General features: G+C 38.8%; 1 protein-coding gene across 1 annotated transcript; it reads right to left on the bottom strand.

Moving 5' to 3' along the window:
• Nucleotides 1-545: 545 nt before the first annotated feature.
• SMLR1 (small leucine rich protein 1) lies at nucleotides 546-8,462 on the bottom strand. Its single transcript, XM_017888441.1, has 2 exons — nucleotides 8,222-8,462; nucleotides 546-968 (listed from the first exon to the last, which is right to left on the bottom strand). Exons 1-2 carry the CDS (start codon nucleotides 8,457-8,459, stop codon nucleotides 883-885), a joined length of 324 nt encoding a protein of 107 aa, XP_017743930.1. The 5' UTR covers nucleotides 8,460-8,462; the 3' UTR covers nucleotides 546-882.
• Nucleotides 8,463-25,125: the final 16,663 nt, after the last annotated feature.

Here is a 25,125-nt window from a genome sequence, read left to right as displayed (position 1 = left end):
CACAATCTAGTTTACCCCTAGAATTAAGTTTCTTTTCAATTACCTATGTTGTCTCTTTGGGGCTCCCACTGAAAGAGAAGAATTGTAGTGAAATGTTGACTTCTCTGCATAGTTAGAAATAGCTCCCTGTATTTTGGTATTACAGGCAAAGACTTGTATTCTCCTCCTCATGAATTATGTGAACATTCCGTTCTTTCCTTTTCCCATTACCAAATTGCCAACATTTCCACATCGCATCATGCTGAAAGCTACAGTTGTGGGTGAAACATACCTAGTGTGGGGATACTCCACTTGTTTTGTGCATGTTTGTGACAATAAGGATTTGTGAAAGCAGTCAGGAAAAGGAGAGAAGCAAAGTCAGGTCCAAAAATGATACCTGAACAGTGTCATTTAAGAGTTGCTGAACTGCAAGAAGAGCAAGTGGAAATACTCTTGCATACAGAATCTACTGAGCTCTCTCCAAGGCATTCTTCTTTTGCTATTCATTGGATCTCTACCAAGGTTTCTTCACCTCTAAAATCAGAATAATACGGGTTCCCATGGGATTATGTAGTAAGGTGCTACAGAATTTTATTTTTTAAATATGCCCTTTAGAGCAGACACAGCCACAATAAAAGTTAAAAAGTTACAATGTGTCCAGTGTATATACCCAGGAAATCTGTTCTTGGTACTTTTCAAGAGCTGCTGTTTTACTGAGTCTCTGAGAAGTCCTCTCAGATAATAGCTGCCACTTTTCAATAAGGTTCAGAACGAATATCTTAGTATTCTTTCTATTTTGCTCTGGTTCTAGTTTATCAACCTATTTTATTAGCGGAACTGTTGACCATTGCTTGCTGACCAGTAGAAACTCATTGTGCTTTAGTTGTTGGAAAGTCTCCAATGTCACGTCCATTTCATTCTCTGGTACAGGGATGAGCCATCCTTGGGATTATGTTGGCGATCACAAGTCTGGGACAGTTCTTCATTAACTGAAAGGAAAAATATTAGTTAATAATCTGGGGACATCTGAGTGCCACTGGTCATTTAGAGTTCATAAGGAGTATTGGCCAGCATATCTGACACTGGTGGCCTTGGCAAGTCACAGAAATCCAGGTCTTCCAAGCAGGTCATATTATAGGATCTGTCCTCACCTCCTCAGCCACAGCCAGTGGAAATGTAAAGGCTTCTTTCCAAAGAATGGCCCTGGTTAGAGCAGACAAATTACCACTGTAATGAGAATTGTTACATGCTAAGTATATTTAGATTTTGTTGATTAAGTTGAAACCCCCACAGCAAGTCACAGTGTCTGCCCCTGCTCATCCCTCCCGAAAATGTGTTTGGGCTCTAAGAGTCTTTAGACAGGTCAAATTAGTTTCTCCCTTTTACCTTTTGGCATATTTTACTGATGACTCTATTTCAACTTTTTGCAACCTGCTCATTCCTTAACCCCTTAATGTATAATTTCAGTTAAAGCTACTGTACTAAAATATTAAAACTCAACCATGACATCGAATTACTGAATCTAGTGGCATTTTCCAATCCCTAGTTTTCTTCCTCAGTAGCATTTGACACAACCCCTCTCTCAGCCTGCCCCCATCATTCTCCTCCCTTTGGCTTTTACAGTGTGCCACCTCTGTGCTTTTATCTGCTCCTTGGCTTCAACTATTATGTCTCTGGTGATAACTAGATTTGATCTTTAGCCCTGAGATCCCTCTTGAGATCCTGACACATATTCGTTGGGATCTTCCTGGCACATCAGAAGACACAGCTCTCTTCCTGAAACCGGTATACACAATTGATCCTGCTTTCACCCTCAAAAGTTTTGTTTTCAGAAGTATAATTAATCAAGCCAGAGACCAGGAGCTTCTAATCTCGTGGGAGATAACAAACATGTTTATAGACTTGAACCTGAAAATGCTGTCCTAGGCTCCCACATAAAGCCCATGCAATTTATCCCTTGCTTGATACCTTGTATGCCATGTACCCCAGGACACATGCACTTTCCCTGACCAGGCCTCCACAAATGCTTATCATGTTAGTCAGGGAATGTACATATGCGTTGAAGAGTGACAAGCCCCCAACGACATGGGCCTGAAGATTTAATAGCCAATACTTACTGAGGGCTTGTTCTGTCCCAGGCACTGTGTGAAGCTCTTTGCAATCTTTGTCATTCAATTCTTGTGATGACATGATGAGCTAGTCATCATTATTAAATTACTGATGAGCAAACTGGGGCAGAGAGATGTCATGATGAAGTAATTTGCCCAAGATCAGAGAAACTGATGAATTCAGGATTTGATCCCAGGCAGTCTGACTTCAGAGAACACACTTTCAGCTGCTGAGTCACATGGACTTTCCGTAGATTATCACTATTTCAAAGGTATTCCTTTGAGATGGCCCATGGCTTAGACTTTTAACTCACTGAAACATGAGTAATTTATTCTCTTTTATTCTTAATTACCAATGGCTAGCTGCACAATAGGGTGCTTTGAATGAGCGACCAGTATACAGATTGTAGAGCTGAAAATGGGTGACCTGAAGCATGAGATAGAAAAAAAGTGAACTCGTAAGAGTGGAGAGAGAACTGGAATGGAGAGGCCAAGAGGAAGCTCGTCAATCTACAGTGAATCATCTACCCAGTGAATAAAGTGTCTCTCTGCTAGGCACCAAGTGGAGAGTGAGAGAAGTGAATTAATGCCTCCCTCAACTAAAAGAGCTTGCAATTTGACTGTCATTTTATTTCGCTGGGTCTATTTAGGAGTGTGTGCAGAGAGATTCGATAGGCAGATGGCCTTGAAAACACCCAAGGTCGTGGTTGTGGAAAGTCCTGCAAGCAATGCAGTGTGCCCTGTTAGATCACAGGTAAAGAAATGTGATCTGACTCAGGCAGATCTTTATGTGGAAGAATCACCATCATCAATAATTATTATGACCCCTGTTATATTAAGAGATTGATCAAATTCTTCAAAGATTTTGTAAAATTCTTGCCTTTTTAAAACTGTCGCACAGTTGGTGGTAAGTTGTTTATCTGCCTGGACCAAAAGGATTCAACAGGTAGAACCGCTACTGAGGACTCGGTACTCCACAGGTGGTGTGTGGGTGAAGAGGGCTATCTCTGGAGCCAGCCAGGGTTCGGATCCTTTTCCCACCACTTTCTGGGTAGGTAACCTTGGGCAATGTACTTAATTATCCCAAAACTATTTTAATAATAGCTACTGTAATGCTATAATGACACAAACAGTGCCTTCTTAGAATTCTGAAGCCAGCAGGGATAATAATGACTAACAGTTGTTTGGAACAGGCACTGTTAAGAACCTTATATGTATTACCTCACTTAATCACCATACCAGTCCTCTAGTATGTCCTGCTGTTATTTCTATTTTGCAGGGTAGGAGACTGAAGCTTCAAGAGGTTGAGTAGAGTGAATATGAAGTTCAGTCAAAGATGCCTAGCCGGCCTGTATATTATCAGTACTTTACTTATTTGTTTTAGGATGTACATTGCTGAAGACCAAGACCTGGTCAACTACCTGACTTTCTTTTTGGGTCCAACTCCTTGCAGAAACGTTTAAGCATTTCAGTAGACACATTTAAAAAATTTTTAAAATAATAACTATTTTGGGCCATGTTTGTCATTTTAGACAACAATTTGTTCCTGATCAGGGTGATGGTGTTTTGGGGGTGGGGTGGCCTGGAAGTAGAGGTTTGGGAATCTCAGGACTTGGGGAAATAAGATAATGAAAACTTCCAACCTAGAAGATGCAAAATGTCCATGACAATGGCTGATGCAGGGTTTGGCTATGGAAAGTTCAAGACGCACACTTCCACCCCAAGAGCTACTCCTCAAGGAAATTGACACAGATTGAAGAGTGCGGGATGTTAGAGAATTTTCTTTCTTCCTTTGTGAGAAAATTGATGTTCTCTACATACTAATTAAATTTACATGCACCATTACCTCCTAAGGCTTGAAGTGTGGGGATTAATGTTGAGCGATTACAATACCTCCACATGCTTTCCATCACATCTTAAAATGGCTGTCTTGTCTGACAGACCCAGCTGTATGAGACAGGCAAGCTGGTTTTCTGTTTTAGAATGCAGGACTCTGGGGTTCTGCGAACGTGCCAGTTAATCTATCAACGTCCTTCTCTTTACAGGAACAAAATAGAAATGATTACACTTGCCATAACCCTGGTTGGAAGATTAACGACATGACATTTGACCATCTGTTTACAGTTTTTTAAGTGGATGCTGTGAAATGGAGATACAAACTGGTGATATTTTATTTCGAGTCCAGTCATCTCATTTGCCCTCAAACTGGAGAGAAGACAGTACTACTTACCCTTAGGAAAATGGTGCCAGAAAGAACTGTAATTTTTCAAAGCTACATATTCTTAGAGTTCGGGTGGTTTTTCTTGTTAGGAGAAAGGCATATTTGGAATTAAAACGACCAGATCAATATAAAAATGAAAACATCCATAGTCTATAGTTGACTGCTAACACTGGAAAATATAATCAAGAATTTCTCCAAAAAGAAAAAAATAGATGCACTGATTCTGTGTGGGAGAGGAGGGAAATACAACCAAAAGATGGTTTGAATATAAACTTCAGGAGAGAATATATAGTACAGCTTGCCCATCAGCTGCTACCCTGACCAGGAATCTGTCAAGGACACCATCCAGGGCCCCCACTTTCCTTACCCAGCTTGTGTTGGGCCCAGTCTCAACCGAACAAAGACTGCCATCGGGGAGGACTACTTTAGTCCACTCAGCTATGCTGTCCTTCTTACAGGAAAGGGGTCTGGATCCAGACCCCAAGAGAGAGTTCTTGAATCTTGCACAAGAAAAATTCAGGGTGAGTTTGTAAAGTGAAAGCAAGTTTATTAAGAAAGTAAAGGAATAAAAGAATGGCTAGTCCATAGGCAGAGCAGCCCCGAGGGCTTCTGGTTGCCCATTTTTATGGTTAGTTCTTGATTATATGCTAAATATGGGGGGATTATTTATGCCACCCCTTTTTAGACCATGTACGGTAACTTCCTGTCGTTGCCAGGGCATTTGTAAACTGTCATGCTGGTGGGAGTGTAGCAGTAAGGACGACCAAAGGTCACTCTCGTCACCATCTTGGTTTTGGTGGGTAGGTTTTGGGTGGCTTCTTTCTGCAACCTGTTTTATCAGCAAGGTCTTTATGACCTGTATCTTGTGCTGACCTCCTATCTCATCCTGTGACTTAGAATGCCTCAGCTATCTGGGAATGCAGCCCAGTGGGTCTCAGCCTCATTTTACCCAGCCCCTATTCAAGATGGAGTTGCTCTTGTATGAACGCCTTTGACATCCTCACTAAGCATCCTCCAGATGGTTGGCAGCCACTAGTAATAGTGCTTCTAGTCATTAGTGTTCTTTCCAACAATAAATTTCAGATGGGACCCCATTGCATTAAGTAACTGATGCACAAATTTTTGTTCTGCCATGATAAATAGCTCCTTCTGCCTCCTCAGTCACTCTTCCTGTAATTCCTACCTGCAGCCTGGAAGCTCCAGGCACACTTCAATTAGAGCAAGCCCAAGTAGGAGACAATGAGGAAAAACCACAGAAAATGGAGGCTCATTACCTGGCTGAGGGTGCCCCTTCACTGCAGAGGATCCTGCCTCTGGTGAAGTGTTCAGCCCTGACATTTGGGGAAAAGACTTAAGGGAAAAGTTCAGGTTATTATTGTAGCTCTTTGATCAGACATTTAATGAGGCCAGAGTCAGAAACATACAGATTTGCAACACCTCCTCTAACTTCTGCTGATTTTGTCAGATGCCTTATGTGGTTTTCTAGAACTGGGATTATTTTCTTTTAGTCTAAAAAACCCATAGTAAAAATCCGTTCCAGTATCTGGGACAATCCCTGGTATATGATAGACTGACAGATATTTGTTGAATAAATGAATGAGAATTATCACTATCCAGACATAAGTTTGGAGTAAGCTTTAAAGTTGGTGTAATGGTTCTACCCAGTGATCATGGACCCTCATCGTGAGAGGCTGACATGCTTGCTTTCCCTTGGGTTAGATCCTATGCTACAAAAATAAAGGCTCTGAGATGGAAGGGACAGACTTATAGTTGTGGGCAAGTCTAGAAGTCAAGAAAAGTCAGTAGTGTGTCAGAATTTGGAATGAAGAAGGGGGAAGGAAGTGTGAAGAAACGAGGTTATTGGGAGCCTCTGCTCCCTTCACTCAAATCCTTCAGAAGTAGTTTCAATTGTATTGAGTTATAAACTTGTAGTAACTTTTGTCTGAGACTTGATCTCTAGATAACTTGCACAGTCAGGGATGTGCTGAAGATAGGAGGGCATCACCGTGCAATCATCACAGAGATGTACACACATGGAACGGGCTGGCACTTGGACTGTGTTTCCCCTGCATCAGCCCCTATGATGCCAGGCCATATCCTGCACGTTGACTTTTCAAGGGCATTCTAAAGGAATGTGATTGATACATTTATACCTCAGAATTATCTAAATAAAATACCATAGACCCATTTACATGTTACATATTACAAATGTTTTTCCAGGAATGAGTAAAACTATAAAAACAGATTCACCCTCTTTTTGCAGAGTCTATCCCAAATACCAGATGTCCCACTGAATTAACTGGCCTGTAATAGCTGGGAAGTAGAGGCCAATAAGGGATCTTGATATCTATGAGGCTATCTAGACCTGTACTTACTGCAGTTTTTGAAATACTGAAAGTTTCGTCTAGCCAAGGAGGCAGCTGGAGATGAAACTTGGAATCTACAGGAAGTCTCCAAGTTCCCAATGGTGACATCAGCATCCTTTTATTGTCCCTGGGACGTTCAGTGTTAATGGGAGGCTGAGATGCAGTGAGTGTTACTAATGGGAATCTTTGCAACAATTCTGAAAAACTTTTCGACTTGGAAGACACTGAAGGGAAGCCATGATTAGGATATTGCGAATTTCTTATTTTCTCTTCCTTTTTGGCGGCTGCTTCCGGGGTTCAGTGGTAATGAATGGCTGGGTGACAGAGCATCCAACAGACTGGTCTTAGGGCAATGGAGGATAAACTGACTTAACAAAGAAAAGGATTTATCACATGAATTTTATAGAGTGAGGCAGAATATGGCTTGACCACTCAACAAAAGGGCTGTTCATGAAAATGAGACATACAAAAAATGAAAGGCTGGGGGATATTTGAGTAAGTTATGATGAAAAACTTGATTCCATGACATTCTCTCTGTGTCTTCTAGGATTACTTTATGTTCTCAATCTCATCTTAGGAACAAATATCCCTCATTGTACTTCTGTTAGTTAGGTTATATATTATAGCATTAGTGTTTTAAGATTTTGAACATCTGTTTATATAATAACATACAGGAAGGCATTTCTTGGACTTGCCAAGCTTTTGTGGAAGAGGAGGGGTTTTCAAATTTGTTTTAATATGACACTATCTAAATTAAGAAATATGACTGGTCTTTGTTGATTTTGCTAAAATAGTTGTTATCTTTGATGATATTAATCTCATGTGTTCTTGGCACAGTATTAACACATAGTCTATCTAGTTACAGCCCAGTTTCATTAATTTTGATTATAGCAGAATAAACAGTGTCAATCCAAGACCCAAATGTCCATTCCAAATCACCTTAAGCTTCCTGAGTTTTTTGGGTTTTTTTGTTTTTTCTACCTTAAGACTGTAATCCCATGGAACGATTACACCAAGGTCAAATATTTATCTATCAGGGCTTTACATTTACAAAGACTGTGACAGCAGAGTGTTTGAAACATTCCCTGACCAGAAGTTCAGTGGATGAGAAAATTGTGTGTGTGCACACACATGGGTGCATACATATGCACGGACATGCACACACATGGCCACATAAACACATCTGTCATGTAAAGAAGGCAGACCATGATCAATGTTTTCACGTATGTGACTCTATTGCCTTGAGAGAGAGAGAGAGACAAGCAGCCACATGTCAAAACTGCTGATTCACAGTATATCTGTGATGTGCTACAGGTGAGGCCCCCTACAGCAGGCCTTCACATCCCAGCACAAGATCCACACAGTGCAAAGGATCAAACTTGGCCAGATTGGTCAAGGAACTTGAGAGAACACTGATTGAGAGACCTACAAAAAAAAAAAAAAATGTGTTTCTCCTGGCCAGAAAACACTGACAGTGCATCAGTATATTTCAAGGTGTGTGGTGGGAAAGGATGCCCAAGTCCTCCCTTGTGTGGCCTCACACTTACCCTCAATCAGTTTGATCCTGAAGTAGGCGATGAGGAGGAGCAGCAGCAACGTCACAGGGAGGAAAACCCCGGAGAACAGGAACCAGCCAGGGAGTTCCCTCATGAAAGCTGACAGCACAGAGCCCATTGCCAACCACACAGACCCCATGGGGACCGTGGGAGTCACAGTCAGGACCAGGGCAACTTTACTCTGAGGCTGCACTTGTTTTCTTCTGGGGCTCTGGCCTTTGCTCAGCATGTCTCAGTGGAACTTTGTGTGGACTTTGCTCTATTTAAATAGCCTGCTGAATTCTGATAGGATTGCTGGCAGGTTACTCTGTAACTCAGCTACTAAGTGTAGAGGAATTGAAAGGTCCGTCTTCCAAGCGCTTTGAGAGATAAGTATGTATCTGGCAGGGGTAGGGATGACCCTGGGAAGCTGAGTTTTTTTTCTGTGACAAGTTTATTTGGAATGAAAATTACCTGACCAAGCAAACCTCGTTGTTACATATATTCTTTCTATGTATTCTCAGACGTAGAAGTTTTCCCTGAATTTCCTAAATTTTAGAGTTAAAAATGTCTTAATAGTTATGTCACTGTACCTAAGTACTTATGTCTAGAAAAAAGTGAATTTTCCTTTATACATAGTTGATACAACTAATATCAACGAAAGAGAAACGAGGGTTTTCCCACATGTAGAAATTCTTCCTCGTATATCCTACTCAGAATATTTCTCTGAGAAGTGCATTGGTTTATTCATTTATTCAACAAACATTTGATTCTACTAGAACCCAAACTCTGAACTAGGCCACAGAGTGTCTTATGAGTTGAGGCTGGAAGAATGGGGTGGTGTCAGAGCTTATAGACTCTTCAGAGCTTATAGACTCTTCAATGTCCTGCTATGTTCCATGCTATTTGAATGAAGGTGACCAATTAAAGGTCTTTGATCATGGAAATGCATGATCTGGCCTCAGCTCAGTGAGCACTTAGGTAATACTTTAAAGAAGGGACTGAAGAGAAGAGATTAGAATAAGCTGTCTCATCATTGTAGTAAGATATAATGAGTTTGGGATTAGAGATGGCAGAGGGAGAGAGAAGGGGACAAGAAAGCTGCAGAAATGAAACCAACAGCCCTGACAAACACAATTCAAAGATTACCACAAAGTAATCTTTGAACACTTACTATATGTCAGGCACGATATACAACAGTTTATGTTTATAATCTTATTTAATCCTCACAGTAATCTTATGTGGAACAGACTCATTATAAAGATGGAGACGCAAAGCAAAGAGAAGGTAAATGACTTGCCCAAGAAAAAAATCTGATAAGTGACAAAGTTAGGACGCAAATCCAGAGCCCATGCTCTCATCCACTGTGCAATGGTTAGCTGCAGAGACGGTGGTACTGCAAACCGAGACCTCAACACATGCTGGGCAGCAGGTGTGGATGGGGAAAGATATGTCATTTTGCAGTCTTAAATTAAGTTGGAAGTGGTGTAGAGGTGTTCGATCGGAGCCTGGTAGAAATATGGAGAGGCCAAGTCTTGCCATACAGATTTGGGATTTATTATTATATAGATCGTACTGAGGTGGAAGGATGGAGAGATGCCTCAGAAAGGAGTATATATCAGAATAAAAGAAACCAACTACAGACCCTAAAGAATGCTCTCATTTAAGACATAGGAGGAAGGATAAGAACCAAGAAAAAAACCTGAGAAGAGAGGAGGCTCTGAGAGGTGGGAAAGAAGCCTAGAGGGAATAACGTTAGGAAAATGGTGGCCAAAGAAAGTTTCAAGAAAGAGAGGAGATAAGTAGTGTCATCTACAGGATCCAAGGTAATCCTGATCCACACTGAAAGTTTTGAGAGCATAATTGTAAAGATTTTCTTTTTTTGTCTCTTTAAGTAGCTCATTTGGGGTATAATTGGCATACAATGAACCGCACATACCTAAAGTGTACAATTTGATATGTTTTGACATATGGATATGCCCACAAATTCATCGACACAGTCAAATGGTGAACATACCCACCACCCCCAAAGTTTTCTTGTGTCCTTTTCTATCCCTGTCCTCCACCTCTCCCACTCCCTCAATTCTCAGGCAATCACTCATTTATTATCTGTTACTGTACATCCGTTTGCACTTTCTAGAATTTTATATGAGTGGAGTCATGCAATATGTCTCTTTCTGCCTAGCTTCCTTCACTCATCATAATTATTTGAAATTCATTCATATTGTCATATATGTCAATTTCATTGTTTTGTATTGCTGAATACCATTTCATTGTATAGATACCCATTTGTTTATTCATTCACCTGCTCATGGACGTTTGGGTTGCTTCCCATTTTAGGCTACTACAAATAAAGCTGCTATGAACATTCCTGTACTAGTCTTTATACATATACGTGCTTCCATTTCTCTTAGAGAAATACCTAGTAGAAAGGCTGGATCATATGGTAAATGTATGTTGACATTTTAAGAAATTGTCGGACTGTTTTCCAAGGCGGTTATACCACTTCATAACCCCTCCAGCAGTGTATGAGAGTTCCAGTTCCTTCACATACTCAGCTTTTCTTGGTATAGTGACTCTTTAATTTTAGCCATTCCAATGGTGGGAAGTGATATCTCATTGTGGTTTTAGTATGCATTTCCCTAATGATGTTGAGCATCTTTTCATGTGCTTATTTAATAATTGTGTATCATATTTGGTGAAATGCCTATTGAACTATTTTACTGATTCTTTAAAAATTGTGTTGTTGTTTTTAATTTTGAGAGTTCTTCATATATTCTAGATAGAAGTCATTATCTGACATATGACATGATTTGCAAATCTCTTCTCCCAGTCTGTGTCTTGTCTTTTCATTTACCTAACAATGTCTTTCAAATATTGTAAGTTTTAAATTATGATGAAGTTTAAATTATGATGAACAATTTGTCAATTTGTTCTGTTATGGACTGTATTTTTCGTGTCTGAGAAATCTTTGCCCAACCCAAGATCACAGGGATCTATAGTTTCCTCCAGAAGTTTTATAGTTTTAGGTTTTATGTTTAGGTCTATAGTCTATTGTGAGTTAACTTTTGTGAATGATGAGAGGTAGGGGTTAGAGTTCTTTTCTTTTTTTGCAGGTGGGTATTGTTTCAGCACTATTTGTTGAAAAGATTACCCTTGCTTCACTGAATTGCCTTTGCACCTTTGTCAAAAATCAGAAGTCAATAATGTGTGGGTCTATTTCTGCACTCCCTATTCTGCTCTACTGATCTAATTGTTAATCATTGCACAAATACCAGTCCGTTTTGATTACTGTAACTTTATTATTTTTTACTTTTTTCATTAAATTTTTTTTCCGTAGGTTATTGGGAACAGGTGGTGTTTGGTTGCATAAGTTCTTTAGTGGTGATTTGTAAGATTTTGTTGCACCCATCACCCGAGCAGTATACACTGCACTCAGTTTGTGGTCTTTTATCCCTCACCCCCTTCCACCCTTTCCCCTTGAGTCCCCAAAGTCCATTGTGTCACTCTTATGCCTTTGCATCCACATAGCTTAGCTCTCACTTATGAATGAGAACATATGATGTTCGGTTTTACATAATGAGTTGCTTCACTTAGAATAATAGTCTCCAATCTCGTCTGAGTCACTGCGAATGCCATTAATTCATTCCTTTTTATGGTTGAGTAGTATTCCATTGTGTGTGTGTGTGTGTGTGTGTGTGTGTGTGTGTGTGTGTGTGTGTCACAGTTTCATTATCCACTCCTTGATTGATGGGCATGTAGGTTGCTTCCCCATTTTTGCAATTGTGAATCGTGCTGCTATAAACATGCGTGTGCAAGTATCTTTTTCATATAATGACTTCTTTTCCTCTGGGTAGATACCCAACCCAGTAGTGGGATTGCTGGATCAAATGGTAGTTCTACTTTTAGTTCTTTAAGGAATCTCCACACTGTTTTCCACAGTGGCTTTACTAGTTTACATTCCCACCAGCAGTGTAGAAGTGTTCCCTAATCACCGCATCCTTGCCAACATCTCCTTTTTTTTTTTTACTTTTTTTAATTATGGCCATTCTTGCAGGAGTAAGGTGGTATTGCATTGTGGTTTTGATTTGCATTTCCCTGATCACTAGTGATGGTGAGCATTTTTTCATATGTTTGTTGGCCATTTGTATGTCTTCTTTTGAGAACTGTTCATTCATGTCCTTAGCCCACTTTTTGATGGGATTTTTTTTTTTCAAGACAGAGTTTCACTCTTGTTGCCCAGGCTGGAGTGCAATACCGTGATCTTGGCTCACTGCAATCTCCACCTCCCGGGTTCAAGCGATTCTCCTGCCTCGGCCTCCCGAGTAGCTGGGATTACAGACGCCCATCACCATGCCCAGCTAATTTTTTGTACTTTTAGTAGATTGATGGGAGTTTCACCATGTTGGTCAGACTGGTCTTGAACTCCTGACCTCAGGTGATCTGCATGATCTTGGCCTCCCAACGATTGTTTGTTTTTTCTTGCTAGTTTGTTTGAGTTCATTGTAGATTCTGGATATTAGTTCTTTGTCAGATGTATAGATTGTGAAGATTTTCTCCCACACTGTGGGTTGTCTGTTTACTATACTGACTGTTCCTTTTGCTGTGCAAAAGCTCTTTAGTTTAACTGAATCTCAGCTATTTATCTTTGTTTTTATTACATTTGCTTTTGGGTTCTTGGTCATGAACCCAAACTTGGTCTTGCCTAAGTTAACGTCTAGAAGGGTTTTCCAATTTAATCTTCTAGAATTTTATAGTTTCACATATTAGACTTAAGTTTGTAATCAATGAGTTGATTTTTGTATAAGGTAAGAGATGAGGATCCAGTTTCATTCTCCTACATGTGTCCAGCCAATTGTCCCAGCACTATATGTTTAAAAGGGTGTCCTTTCCCCACTTTATGTTTTTGTTTGCTTTGTCAAATATCAGAACTATTTGGGTTTATTTCTGGGTTCTCTATTCTGTTCCATTGGTCTATGTGCCTATTTTTACATCAGTATCACACTGTTTTGGTGACTAAGGCCTTATAGTATAGTTTGAAATCAGGTAATGTGATGTCTCCAGATTTGTTCTTTTTGCTTTTGCTTAGTCTTCCCTTGGCTATGCGGCTTCTTTTTTGGTTCCATATGAATTTCATGATTTTTTCCTAATTCTTTGAAGAATGATGGTGGTATTTTGATGGGAATTCTGTTGAATTTATAGATTGCTTTTGGCAGTATGGTCATTTTCACAATATTGATTCTACTCATCCATGAGCATGAGATGTGTTTCCATTTGTTTTTGTTGTCTGTGATTTCTTTCAGCAGTGTTTTGTAGTTTTCCTTGTAGAGGTCTTTCACCTCCTTGGTAAGGTATATTCCTAAGTATTTTATTTATTTATTATTATTATTATTTTTTTTTTGCAGCTATTGTAAAAGTGGTTGTTGAGTTCTTGATTTGATTCTCTGCTTGGTTGCTGTTGGTGTATAGGAGAGCTACTGATTTGTATACATTAATTTTGTATCCGGAAACTTTGTTGAATTATTTTATCAGTTCTAGGAGCTTTCTGGAGAAATATTTAGGGTTTTCTAGGCAAACAATCATATAATCAGCAAACAACGACAGTATGACTTCCTCTTTACCGATTTGGATGCCCTTTATTTCTTTCTCTTGTCTGATTACTCTGGCTAGGACTTCCAGTACTATGCTGAAGAGGAGTGGTGAGAGTGGGAATCCTTGTCTTGTTCCAGTTCTCAAAGGGAACACTTTCAACTTTCCCCCATTCAGTGTTATGTTGGCTGTGGGTTCGTCATAGATGGCTTTCATTATACTGAGATATGTCCCTTGTATGCCGATTTTGCTGAGAGTTTTAATCATAAAGGGATGCTGGATTTTGTAGAATGCTTTTTCTGCATCTATTGAGATGATCATGTGATTTTGTTTTAATTCTGTTTATGTGGTGTAACACATTTATTGACTTGCATGTGTTAAACCAGCCCTGCATCCCTGGTATGAAACCCATTTGATCATGGTGGATTATCTTTTTGATATGTTGCTGGATTTGGTTAGCTGGTATTTTGTTAAGGATTTTAGCACCTATATTCATCAGGGATCTTGGTCTGTAGTTTTCATTTTTGGTTATGTCCCTGGTTTGGGTATTAGGGTGATACTGGCTTCATAGAATGATTGAGGAATGGTTCTCTCTTTCTCTGTCTTGTGGAAAAATGTCAATCGGATTGGTACTAACTCTTCTTCGAATGTCTGGTAGAATTCTGCTGTGAATCTCTCTGGTCTTGGACATTTTTTTTATTGTTGTTGGTAATTGTTAAATTACCATTTCAGTCTTGCTGCTTGTTATTGGTCTGTTCAGGGTATCTATTCTTTCTGATTTAAGTTAGGAGGGTTATTTCTTTCCAGAAATTTATCCATCTCCTCCATCTTTTCTAGTTTATGTATGTAAAGGTGTTCATAGTAGCCTCAATAATCTTTTGTATTTCTTTGTTGCCAGTTGTAATATCTCCTGCTTCGTTTCTAATTGAGGTTATTTGGATTTTCTTTCTTCTTTTCTTGGTTAATCTTGCTAATGGTTTATCAATTTTATCTTTTCAAAGAACCAACTTTTTGTTTCATTTATCTTTTGTATTTTTTTGTTTGTTTGTTTGTTTGTTTCAATTTCATTTGGTTCTGCTCTGATCTTGGTTATTTTCTTTCTTCTGCTGGGTTTGGGTTTTGTGTGTTCTTGTTTCTCTGTTTCCTTGAGGTACAACCTTAGTTTGTCTGTTTGTGCTCTTTCAGACTTTTTGGTGTAGGTATTTAGGACTATGCACTTTCCTCTTAGCACCACCGTTGCTGTATCCCAGAGGCTTTGATAAGTTGTGTCACTATTGTTGTTCAGTTTGAAGAATTTTTAAATTTCCATCTTGATTTCATTTGTGACTCAATGATCATTTGGGAGCAGGCTATTTAATTTCCATGTATTTGCATGGTTTTAAATATTCCTTTTGGAATTGATTTCCAGTTGTATTCCACTGTGGTCTGAGAGAGTGCTTGATAGAATATCAATTTTCTTAAGTTTGTTGAGGCTCCTTTTGTGGCCTATCATATGATCTATCACAGAAAGTTCCATACTGTTGAGTAGAATGTATATTCTGTGGTTGTTGGGTGGAGTGTTCTGTATATATTTGTTAAGTCCATTTGTTCCAGAGTATAGTTTAAATCCATTGTTTCTTTGTTGACTCTCTGTACTGAAGACCCGTCTAGTGCTGTCTGTGGAGTATTGAAGTCCCCCACTATTATTGTGTTGCTGTCTATTTCATTACTTAGGTCTATTAGTAATTGTTTTATAAATTTGGGAGCTCCAGTGTTAGGTGCATATATATTTAGGATTGTGATATTTTCCTGTTGGACCAGGCCTTATATCATTATGTAACGTCCCTCTTTGTCTTTTTTAACTGCAGTTGCTTTAAATTTGCTTTGTCTGATATAAGAATAGCAACTTCTACTCACTTTTGGTGTCCATTTGCATGGAATGTCTTTTTCCACCCCTGTATGTGAGTCCTTATGTCTTAGGTGAATCTCTTGAAGGCAGCAGATAGTTCGTTGGTGAATTCTTATCCATTCTGCAATTCTGTATCTTTTAAGTGGAGCATTGAGGCCGTTTACATTCAAAGTTAGTATTGAAATGTGAGGTATCATTCCATTCATCATGCTATTTGTTGCCTGTATACCTTGTTTTTTTTGTTCGTTTGTTTTTTCAGTTGTATTTTTGTTTTATAGTACTTGTGAGATTTATGCATTTATGCATGTTATATTTTTCCATTTATTTGGGTCTTCTTTAACTTCTCTCAAGAATGTTTTGATGTTTTCCCAGGACTTGTTTCAAGATTTAGAGCTCCTTTTAGCAGTTCTTGTAGTGGTGGCTTGATAGTGGCAAATTCTCTAAGTATTTGTCTGAAAAAGACTGTATCTTTCCTTCATATATGAAGCTTAGTTTTGCTGGATACAAAATTCTTGGCTGATAATTGTTTTGTTTGAGAAGGCTGAAGATAGGACCCCAATCCCTTCCAGCTTGTAGGGTTTCTGCTGAGAAATCTGCTGTTAATCTGATAGGTTTTCCTTTAGAGGTTACCTGGTGCTTTTGCCTCACAGCTCTTAGGATTCTTTCCTTCATCTTAATTTTAGATAACCTGATGACAGTGTGCCTAGGTAGCGATCTTTTTGCGATGAATTTCCCAGGTGTTCTGTGAGCTTCTTGTATTTGGATGTCTATATCTTTAGCAAGGCTGGGGAAGTTTTCTCAAGTATTCCCCAAATAACATTTTCCAAACTTTTAGATTTCTTTTCTTCCTCAGGAAAACCAATTATTCTTAGGTTTGGTCATTTAACATAATCCTAGACTTGGAGGCTTTCTTCATATTTTTGTATTCTTTTTTCTTTGTCTTTGTTGGGTTGGGTTAATATAAAGACCTTGTCTTCGAGCTCTGAAGTTCTTTCTTCTGCTTGTTTGATTCTATTGCTGAGACTTCCCAGAGCATTTTGCATTTCCGTAAGTGTGTCCATTGCTTCCTGAAGGTTTGATTGTTTTTTATTTATGTTATCTATTTCACTGAATATTTCTCCCTTCACTTATTGTATTTTTTTTTATTTCCTTGCATTGGGTTTCACCTTTCTCCAGTGCCTCCCTGATAAGTTTAATAACTAACCTTCTGATTCTTTTTTAGGTAAACCAAGGATTTCTTCTTGGTTTAGACTGATTGCTGGTGAGCTAGTGCGATTTTTGGGGAGTGTTAAAGAACCTGGTTTTGTCATATTACAAGTTGGTTTTCTGTTTCCTTCTCATTTGGGTAGGCTTTGTCAGAGGGAAGGTCTAGGGCTGAAGACTGTTGTTCAGATTCTTTTGTCTCATGGGGTGTTCCCTTGATGTAGTATTCTCCCCCTTTTCCTAGGGACGTGGCTTCCTGACAGCCAAGTTGCAGTGACTGTTCTCTCTCTCCTGGGTGTAGCCACCCAGCAAGTCTACCAGGCTCCGGGCTGATACTGGGGGTTGTCTGCACAGAGTTCTGTGATGTGAACCATCTGTGGGTCTCTCAGCCATGGAAACCAGCACAGTATTTGGGGTGTCTTTAGGGTCCTGCAGGAGCAATCTGCTTCCTTCAGAGGTTCTATGGATTCTCTCCTTGATTACTGTAACTTTAAATGAAATCTTGAAATCCGATACTGTTAGTCTTCCAACTGTGTTCTTTTTCAAACTTGTTTCAGCTAGTGCAGGACATTTTACTTTTCTAATGAATTTTAGAGTCAGCTTATCAATTTTTACAAAAAGACCTGCTGGGACTTTGACTGGAATTGTGTTGAACCCATAGATCAATATGAAGAGAGAATTCGTATTTTAACAATATTGAGTATTATGACCTGTGAGCATGTTATATTTTTCCAGTTGTTTGGGTCTTCTTTAACTTCTTTTAACAATGTTTTGTAGTTTTCAGTATATCAGTCTTAAACATCTTCAGGTTTATCATGAGGTTATTTTATATTTTTATGCTATTGTAAAATGTATTGCTTTAAAAATGTCAATTTCTGATTCTTCATTGCTAGTGTAAAAGGTTTTCTTGATTTACAAAACTTACCTCATGATGGGAACTTCTAGAAAGTTAAATATTAGAATATTTTAAAACATCCTGCAGTGCCTGAGAACTTTTATATACAAAGGCTCTTATCCCAATCCAAAATGGTTGCTTGAAGTTACACCTAGTAGGCACAGGTAGAAAGATGGAGATGTTTGAAACACTGGTAATGTCTATTTGATTTACCATAATTTTTGGGTGGAGTTCCACAGAGAATGTGCAACTTGCTACCACAATGACAGCAAATTCTTTACCAGGCTTTTTACCAACTGGGAATAAGAATTAATTTCACTGGAAATACTTACACTGGTACAAATAAGGGACATATTTCATTGGGAATTAAACTCTCTTGTTGATTTTCTTAGTAGTAACTGCTTCCAGTGTTGATTTACGTGATGATATAAGGCACAAGTAATTGTAAAAGTTGATTTTCAGGAAAATATTACTTGGGGACTAATGTCTTACTACCTATTATACTGGACTCTTAGTGACTGCTGGCCACCGACATTGCGAATTGTGACCTATTGAAGGTAATGCCAAACCCACCAGGCTTCTGATATGGATTCTGCATTTGTTTGACTGAGCCATAAAGAATTACTCATTGCAAAGACATGCAGTTGAGCAACCCAAGTTCTGAAGTTCATCAGCAGAAGGTGTCAAAGAGCCGTTGACTGATACCTGGAATATCAGATTATGTCCTGCTGTACAACCAATACAGACAAAACTACAAAGCTCGTGAATTTCCAATGAAGTGGTTTGATGTAATTATATAGGCAATGTTTTATTGAAATGAAGCGTCACTCGCCATGTAAATGTAGCACTGACTGTTCCAGTGTGAACTCAGATTCTGAATATGAAAGCCGATATTCCTCTGGCTGTTAACTGCCCCTCTGAACTTTGCTCATTAGCCAGTGTCAGTTAGGTAGCATCACTTGGCAGCAGTACTAAACACAACAATAAGGGCTCTGAAGTCACGTGGCAATGTTAGGTAATGAGGTGCTCATTCAAGAAAAAAAGATAATCTTAGCATTGTGAACTTTGAGAAAAGTCCCACGAGCTTTCATTATTCATATTTGCTAGTAACAAATACATACTGAGGGCTTAACATGTGCCCCAGAGGCCCTGATCTGGGGGCTGTGAACATATCCTTCTATAAGACAAGGTCCTTATCCTTATGGAGTTTACGTTCCAGGGCAGTAGACAGATAACAACCACTAGCAAGTAATAGTTATTGTGTGCACATTTTGTTCCAGGTACTAGTTGAAGTACTTTATGGGTTATAGCTCACTACATTATTATAATAGTGCCTTTCAAATAAGGACTATTTTTGTCATCACCATTTTACCAATTAAGAAGTTCCTGGAGCTTTCATAACTGCTCAAGGATCACACACTAGAAAGTGGCAGCAGAATTTGAACCCAGAGCCCAAACCCTTCTGCACTGTATTCTGCTATATTCCACTGGCTCTCAATCCCCAGGAGACACACATATAGAATGTTGAATAGTGACAAGTGCTCTGCAGAAGAATAAAGCAGGACAAGGAGAAGAGAGAATAATAGAAATGCTTATCTTAGCTGGGGTTGTCAGGAAGGTATATAATTCTGCTAGGGCTGCCATAATAGAACGCCACAGAATGGGTGGCTTAAATAACTGAAAATTGCTTCCTTGCAGTTCTGGAGGCTGGAAGTCCAAGATCAAAATGCTGGCAGGGTTAGTTTCCGGTGAGGTCTCTCTACTTGCCTTGGAGGTGGCCACCTTCTCACTGTGTCCTCACATGGTAGAGAATGAAGTCTCTGGCATCTCTTTCTCTTCTTATAAGGATGCCAATCCTATCAGATTAGGTCCCCACACTTATGACCTCAGTGAACCTTAATTACGTCTTAAAGGGCCTATCTCTAAAAACAGTCACATTGTGAGTTAGGGCTTCAACATATCAATTTTGCAGGGGATACAACTCAACTGGTAACAGAAAGTTTCCCTGAAAAGCTGACGTTTGAACAGGCACTTGAGTGACAGAAAAGAAAGAATAAGCCACTACCTATTTAGAGGAACAGAGTTCTAGGCAGAGGGAATAGGCAGTGCTAAGTTTCTGAAATGAGAATATTTTTTTTGGCCTGATAGAGGATGAATAAAGAGGCCTGTTATGGCTGGAGCCCACTAAGTAAGAAAAAATGTGGTGGAAAATACACTTTTGAGAAACACTAATCTAGAAACTCAACAACACTGACAATAGGTTAAGGAAATATGCCCAAGTGTGGTCTACAAAACTGTAACTCTACTGTGTTTTATTAGACATTGCTTGGAAAATGGTTCCATTTATGGAGAGAATACACTGGGGTAAGTAGGTTCTTTACTGCAAAGTTCCTTAGAGCCTTTACTTTGTAAAGTGCATTTTAAATCCCCAGGGGAGATACGATATGCAATCTTTCCCAAACTCCTTTTTGTGGGGAGAATCTCAGGAGAGGAGGGTCTGCAGAATATACTTTTGGGTAAGGGACTCTATATAAAGAGGTTTGTCCAGGTGCTCTGAACATGAGTATCAACATACAGGTTTGGGGTTCTTAAGCGGGGAACAAGTGGATAGGGAACAAATTGTTTTGATAACTTTTTTTTGTGGGTTTTATTAGTGTTTGTTTTTGTAAATGTTGCTAGCACAGTCTGGCCCCAACAATTCAAGGAGCATCAGCTTTGTCTCATAGTTTATGGAATTTTCCAGTGTCAACTCATCCCACTTGGCAAAGTTATTTTGTTTATAGAAAAATGAACATTGAAACAAACCCACCTGAACATGGCTTCCTTGTGATCCCATCCTGTCTGTGGTGCAGTACAAATTAGATATTTCCAGTCATTAGCAATAGGCTAATGACTGAAATGGCAGCTCTCTGGGAATGATATAAGGATGAGTGTTTATTCTCCAGGGTCTTCAGGGAGATGAGAGCATGCTGACACACCAAAAAGTTATTTGTTGTTTGAACTAATTTGGTGTATCGTATATGGAAGTTCTGGTTGATTCAGGGTTTCTTTCCCTTTACCCATTATGTTTTGGCCAATCAGCATGTTTATGAAATAAGAGAGAAGAACAGAGGCTGATTTACTGTGAAGCCAATGAAGTTTAAATGTCAGCAACCCTCATTTTCATGGCCCCTCTAATTCCCAGGAGGGATGCTGGAAATATATACACATGGTCATAGGTTTTTAAAAGGTTGCAAAAGAAAAACTTATTCACTGCAATTGGTTAATATTCTTTTTTCACTCCACTTCTCCTCTGTCACATTTCTTGTGACAAGAAGTGTTGTACTCCGGGCACGGTGGCTCATGGCTGTAATCTCAGCACTTTGGGAGGCTGAGGCGGGTGGATCACCTGAGGTCAGGAGTTTGGGACCAGCCTGGCCAACATGAAGAAACCCTGTCTCTACTAAAACTACAAAAATTAGCTGGGCATGGTGGCAGGCTCCTGTTATCCCACCTAGTCAGGAGGCTGAGGCAGGAGAATTGCTTGAACCCAGGAGGTGGAGGTTGCAGTGATCCAAGAATGCACCACTGCACTCCAGCCTGGGCAATAAGAGTGAAAACCTAAAAAAAAAAAAAAAAAAAAAAGAAGGAGAAGAAGAAGAAGTATTGTAGCTGCCATAGACATTTTGGGACAGGTATATAGGGAAGACGAGTTGGGACATACTTAGTTTAGGTTAGTAAAATGTTTACGTGATTTGCAGCTATTTCTTTATATGGTTAAGTGGTAGTTAGCTGTCATGGTGTAGGGATGGCTTCCAGAAATACTCCTACTACCCACCATGCCAACTCTCATCCAGCTGTGACTCAAAAGTGCAAGGACAAAATGTCATATCACAATATCAATGTGTTCTGTGCACTTTACTTCAGAAGATTGTGAGAAGTACAGGAGAAATAAGGTTTGAAATGAATGGAGCCAATAGTTGCTCTGGAAAACATTTTTGTAAATGTAAAATGATAAGTGGTAGATTTTATTCTCATTGATGTCCAGTGAAAATGAAAGTTGTGCACTGCAGTGAATACAGTTATAAACACAGTATATATTTTTGTGTGAATTGACTATAATACAATTGGTCAGAGCACCTGTGTTTGATGACAAGAACCATAGCAGTAGTACTACTACAGTGAGTGTACCTTTGTGTGCTGTTGCATGTTTTATGCATTCTAAACTATTGGACTGCATGTTAGCATGTACAATGGACCTTGTCTTCACAAAGTGTGGTGGTTCTGGATGAAAGAACAAGAAGAATTTCCACCTGGTAGTCCAGGGGCCTGAAGAAACAAATCTTCCAGCAACAAAGCTATATGTATTTATGAAAGTTCAATGTATGCAATATAAAAGTAATTTAATAATTTAGTTACATAGTTCTATACAAAATAATAGCAAGTTAAAAATAAATTTAATTCCTCTTGTGAATGCCTTCATTCCAAATTAATTTTGTATGGTTTTCAAAATTATTGATTGGACCAACATTCAAATATGATGAAAAAAATTCCTCGTGGAGGCCAAAAGCAAAAATGGAAAGATTGCTAGAAGCTTCAAAATATAAAAAAAGTATTGATTTGTTAACTTGGAAAAAATTTGTAATTTGTAATTTCTTTTTTCAGTCTAAGTAAATGTTCATTTCACACAGAATTTTGTTTTTTCAATTTTGTATTCTTCTCTCTTAAATAGGACCCCTTCCCCACAAAATATGTAAGTTTCAATACCCAAAACCTGGACCTGCTGCTGAGTAAGAAATGACATTGTCCAGAAGAAGAAACCCTGAGAGAAGTGTCCAGCTTTGCAGCCCATTTTATGATTTCTATTCCCTCATTTGTGCTTCCTGTCATAATTTTGGTAGGAGGCTGACCTCCTCTAATTGGTCTCACTGAGTATTTGGAGATTTCAGAAGGCATTTCTAATTCAGTAGGCCCCCACTAGAGGGGCATTTATCAGAGGCGGTCATATTCAATATTAAAAAGAGAGTAAAAGTAATGCTAGAGAATGGAATAAATCGGAGAGGAGCTTCAACTGAGCAGGAATTCAATTTAATTTAGATACTACCAATTGAGCTGATATTTTGTTTTAATTGGAGGTCAGGCTTTTCTACAATTTAGTATTATTCCTAAATACATGTCACAGAGGAGATAATCTAACATGATGCCCTTACACAGAATTATAGCTGACTTTGATATACAAATCAGAAAACTTTTGTAAAAGAACCCATAATTTTCTATTTCCCTTTAGGAAAGAACATCCTTGCAATTTCTGCAATATCCAGTTAATCCTCAGTGCTCATTAAGCCTGAGTGTTTGCAGACAACTGACTAATCAGACTGTTGGTTTGCACAATCCCTGCTTTCTGTCAGAAGACTGACGCTTAGAGATGCATGGCTATAATACAGACTACGTTCTTTCTTTAGCAGAGTGAGTTTAATGCGCAAGTCTGTATTAATCACTAGGGGTAACTTACCAGGCCATCGCTAGAATTTTTTGCCGAAGTAGTTAACACCAAAATAACAGTTGTTTGTATGAAGAAACTAGGAGCTCATTTGCACAGCTACTGGAGGCAATGGGGAGATTAATGTGTGTTGTCAGTTCTACAGGTTTAATTTGACTTGGGCTAAAATAGCATCAATACACATCTCCCCTTGCCATTAATTCCTCCTGAATGCTGATTAATTTACTCCTATTTCATCCTGAATACTGCCAGGCAGTAATGAGTTGTAGCCATCTGGCAGTTCTGTTTTCTCTTCCCCACTCCCCTAAAAAAGAAGCAGAGACGGGTACATTCTTTTCCTGGGCATTTCTCCAGCTGCTCAGGGCTCCTAACGTTCCTCTTGGGAAATGCAGGGCAAATGTTGGTCCGGACAGTACATTCCTGAACTGGCATGCAGTTTTTCTGTCATCACTGGTGAGCAAAATCCTCCTCCATGTCAGAATTGGGAGGGACGCATGACAGGGTCTGTATGTCAGAATCAATAGTTAAGCCATGTAAAAGGAGATTTGCAATGTACAGTTATTGCTACAAAGTGGCATTTTATAGATACATAATAATACAAAGTAAGAGAGATAAGACTCTTATAGACACATAAAGCAATTCTGTTAATAATAGTATCTGTCAACTCTTCAAAGAGCAGAAAACCATCTGGTCTCAATAATTACTTCCACATATAACTTTTTTCTTTTCATAATATTTTCAGGGTAGTCAGACATATTAACTCATTATGGGCAAAATAATAGTAAATAAAACTGACAAAATCAGATTCTATTTCAAGGATAATGTTTCTTTAAAAATCAACTTTATTGAGGTTTACATACAGTAAACATACAGTAAAATGTAACCATGTAAGTCTGTATTACAATGAATTTTGACACGTTCACATACTCAGGTAATCATTACCACAACCAAGATATACAATATTTCTATCTTCCCCCAAAATTGTTCTTGTGCCTCTCCACACTCTTCTGCACTCCTGACCCCAGGCAAACTGATATTCTGTCAATGTAAATTAAATTGATCTTTTCTAGAATTTTATAGAAATGGAGTCTTACAGTATGTATGCTTTTGTGTCTGGCTTTTTTGCATAGCATAATTTGTTCATGCTGTTGCATCTTTCAGTAATTAATTCCTCTTGATTGCTGAGTAGTATTTTATGCCATATCCATTCCATATCACTATGGATATGCTATAATTTGTTTATCCATTCACCTGCTGGTGGACACTTAATTTTCAGTTTTTGGTTATTATTAATAAATTTACAGACAATTTGTGTAGGCATATATTTTCATTTCTCTTGAGTAAATACTTAGGATTGGAATTGCTGGGTCGTATGGTAAGTGTATGTTTAAAATTATAGAAAATTGTCACACAGCTTTCTAAAATGATTATACTATTTTGCAGTCTCACTTGCAATGTATGAAGGTGCCAGTTGCTCACCATCCTCACCAGTGCTTGATACCGTCATCTTCTTAAAATTTTACATATGCTAGTGAGTATGTAGTTGTATTTCACTGTGCATTTAATTTGAATTTCCATGTGTTTTAAAATATAAAATTTTATTATATAAAATTTTATGGCAAGGCCAATGGTATGGCAAGGCCAATGGATCAAGATGACTGCCATTAAAAAAAATACTTTGAGCCAGGCACAGTGGCTCATGCCTGTAATGCCAGCACTTTGGGAGGCTGAGGCGTGTGGATCACTTGAAGTCAGGAGTTCGAGACCAGCCTGGCCAACATGAAGAAACCCTGTCTCTACTAAAACTACAAAAATTAGCTAGGCATGGTGGCAGGCACCTGTAATCCCAGCTACTCGGGAGG

Source organism: Rhinopithecus bieti, unplaced genomic scaffold (assembly GCF_001698545.2).
Source record: "Rhinopithecus bieti isolate Rb0 unplaced genomic scaffold, ASM169854v2 scaffold_1710, whole genome shotgun sequence".
NCBI lineage: Eukaryota > Metazoa > Chordata > Mammalia > Primates > Cercopithecidae > Rhinopithecus > Rhinopithecus bieti.
This window is presented reverse-complemented; position numbering and strand designations above follow the sequence as displayed.

Coding starts and splice junctions, on each gene's coding strand:
- SMLR1 (XM_017888441.1), bottom strand. CDS start 8,459: ATGCTGAGCAAAGGCCAGAGCCCCAGAAGAAAACAAGTGCAGCCTCAG. Junction 969..8,221: donor CAGGATCAAACTGATTGAGG/GTAAGTGTGAGG, acceptor TTTTCCTTTCAG/TTAATGAAGAACTGTCCCAG.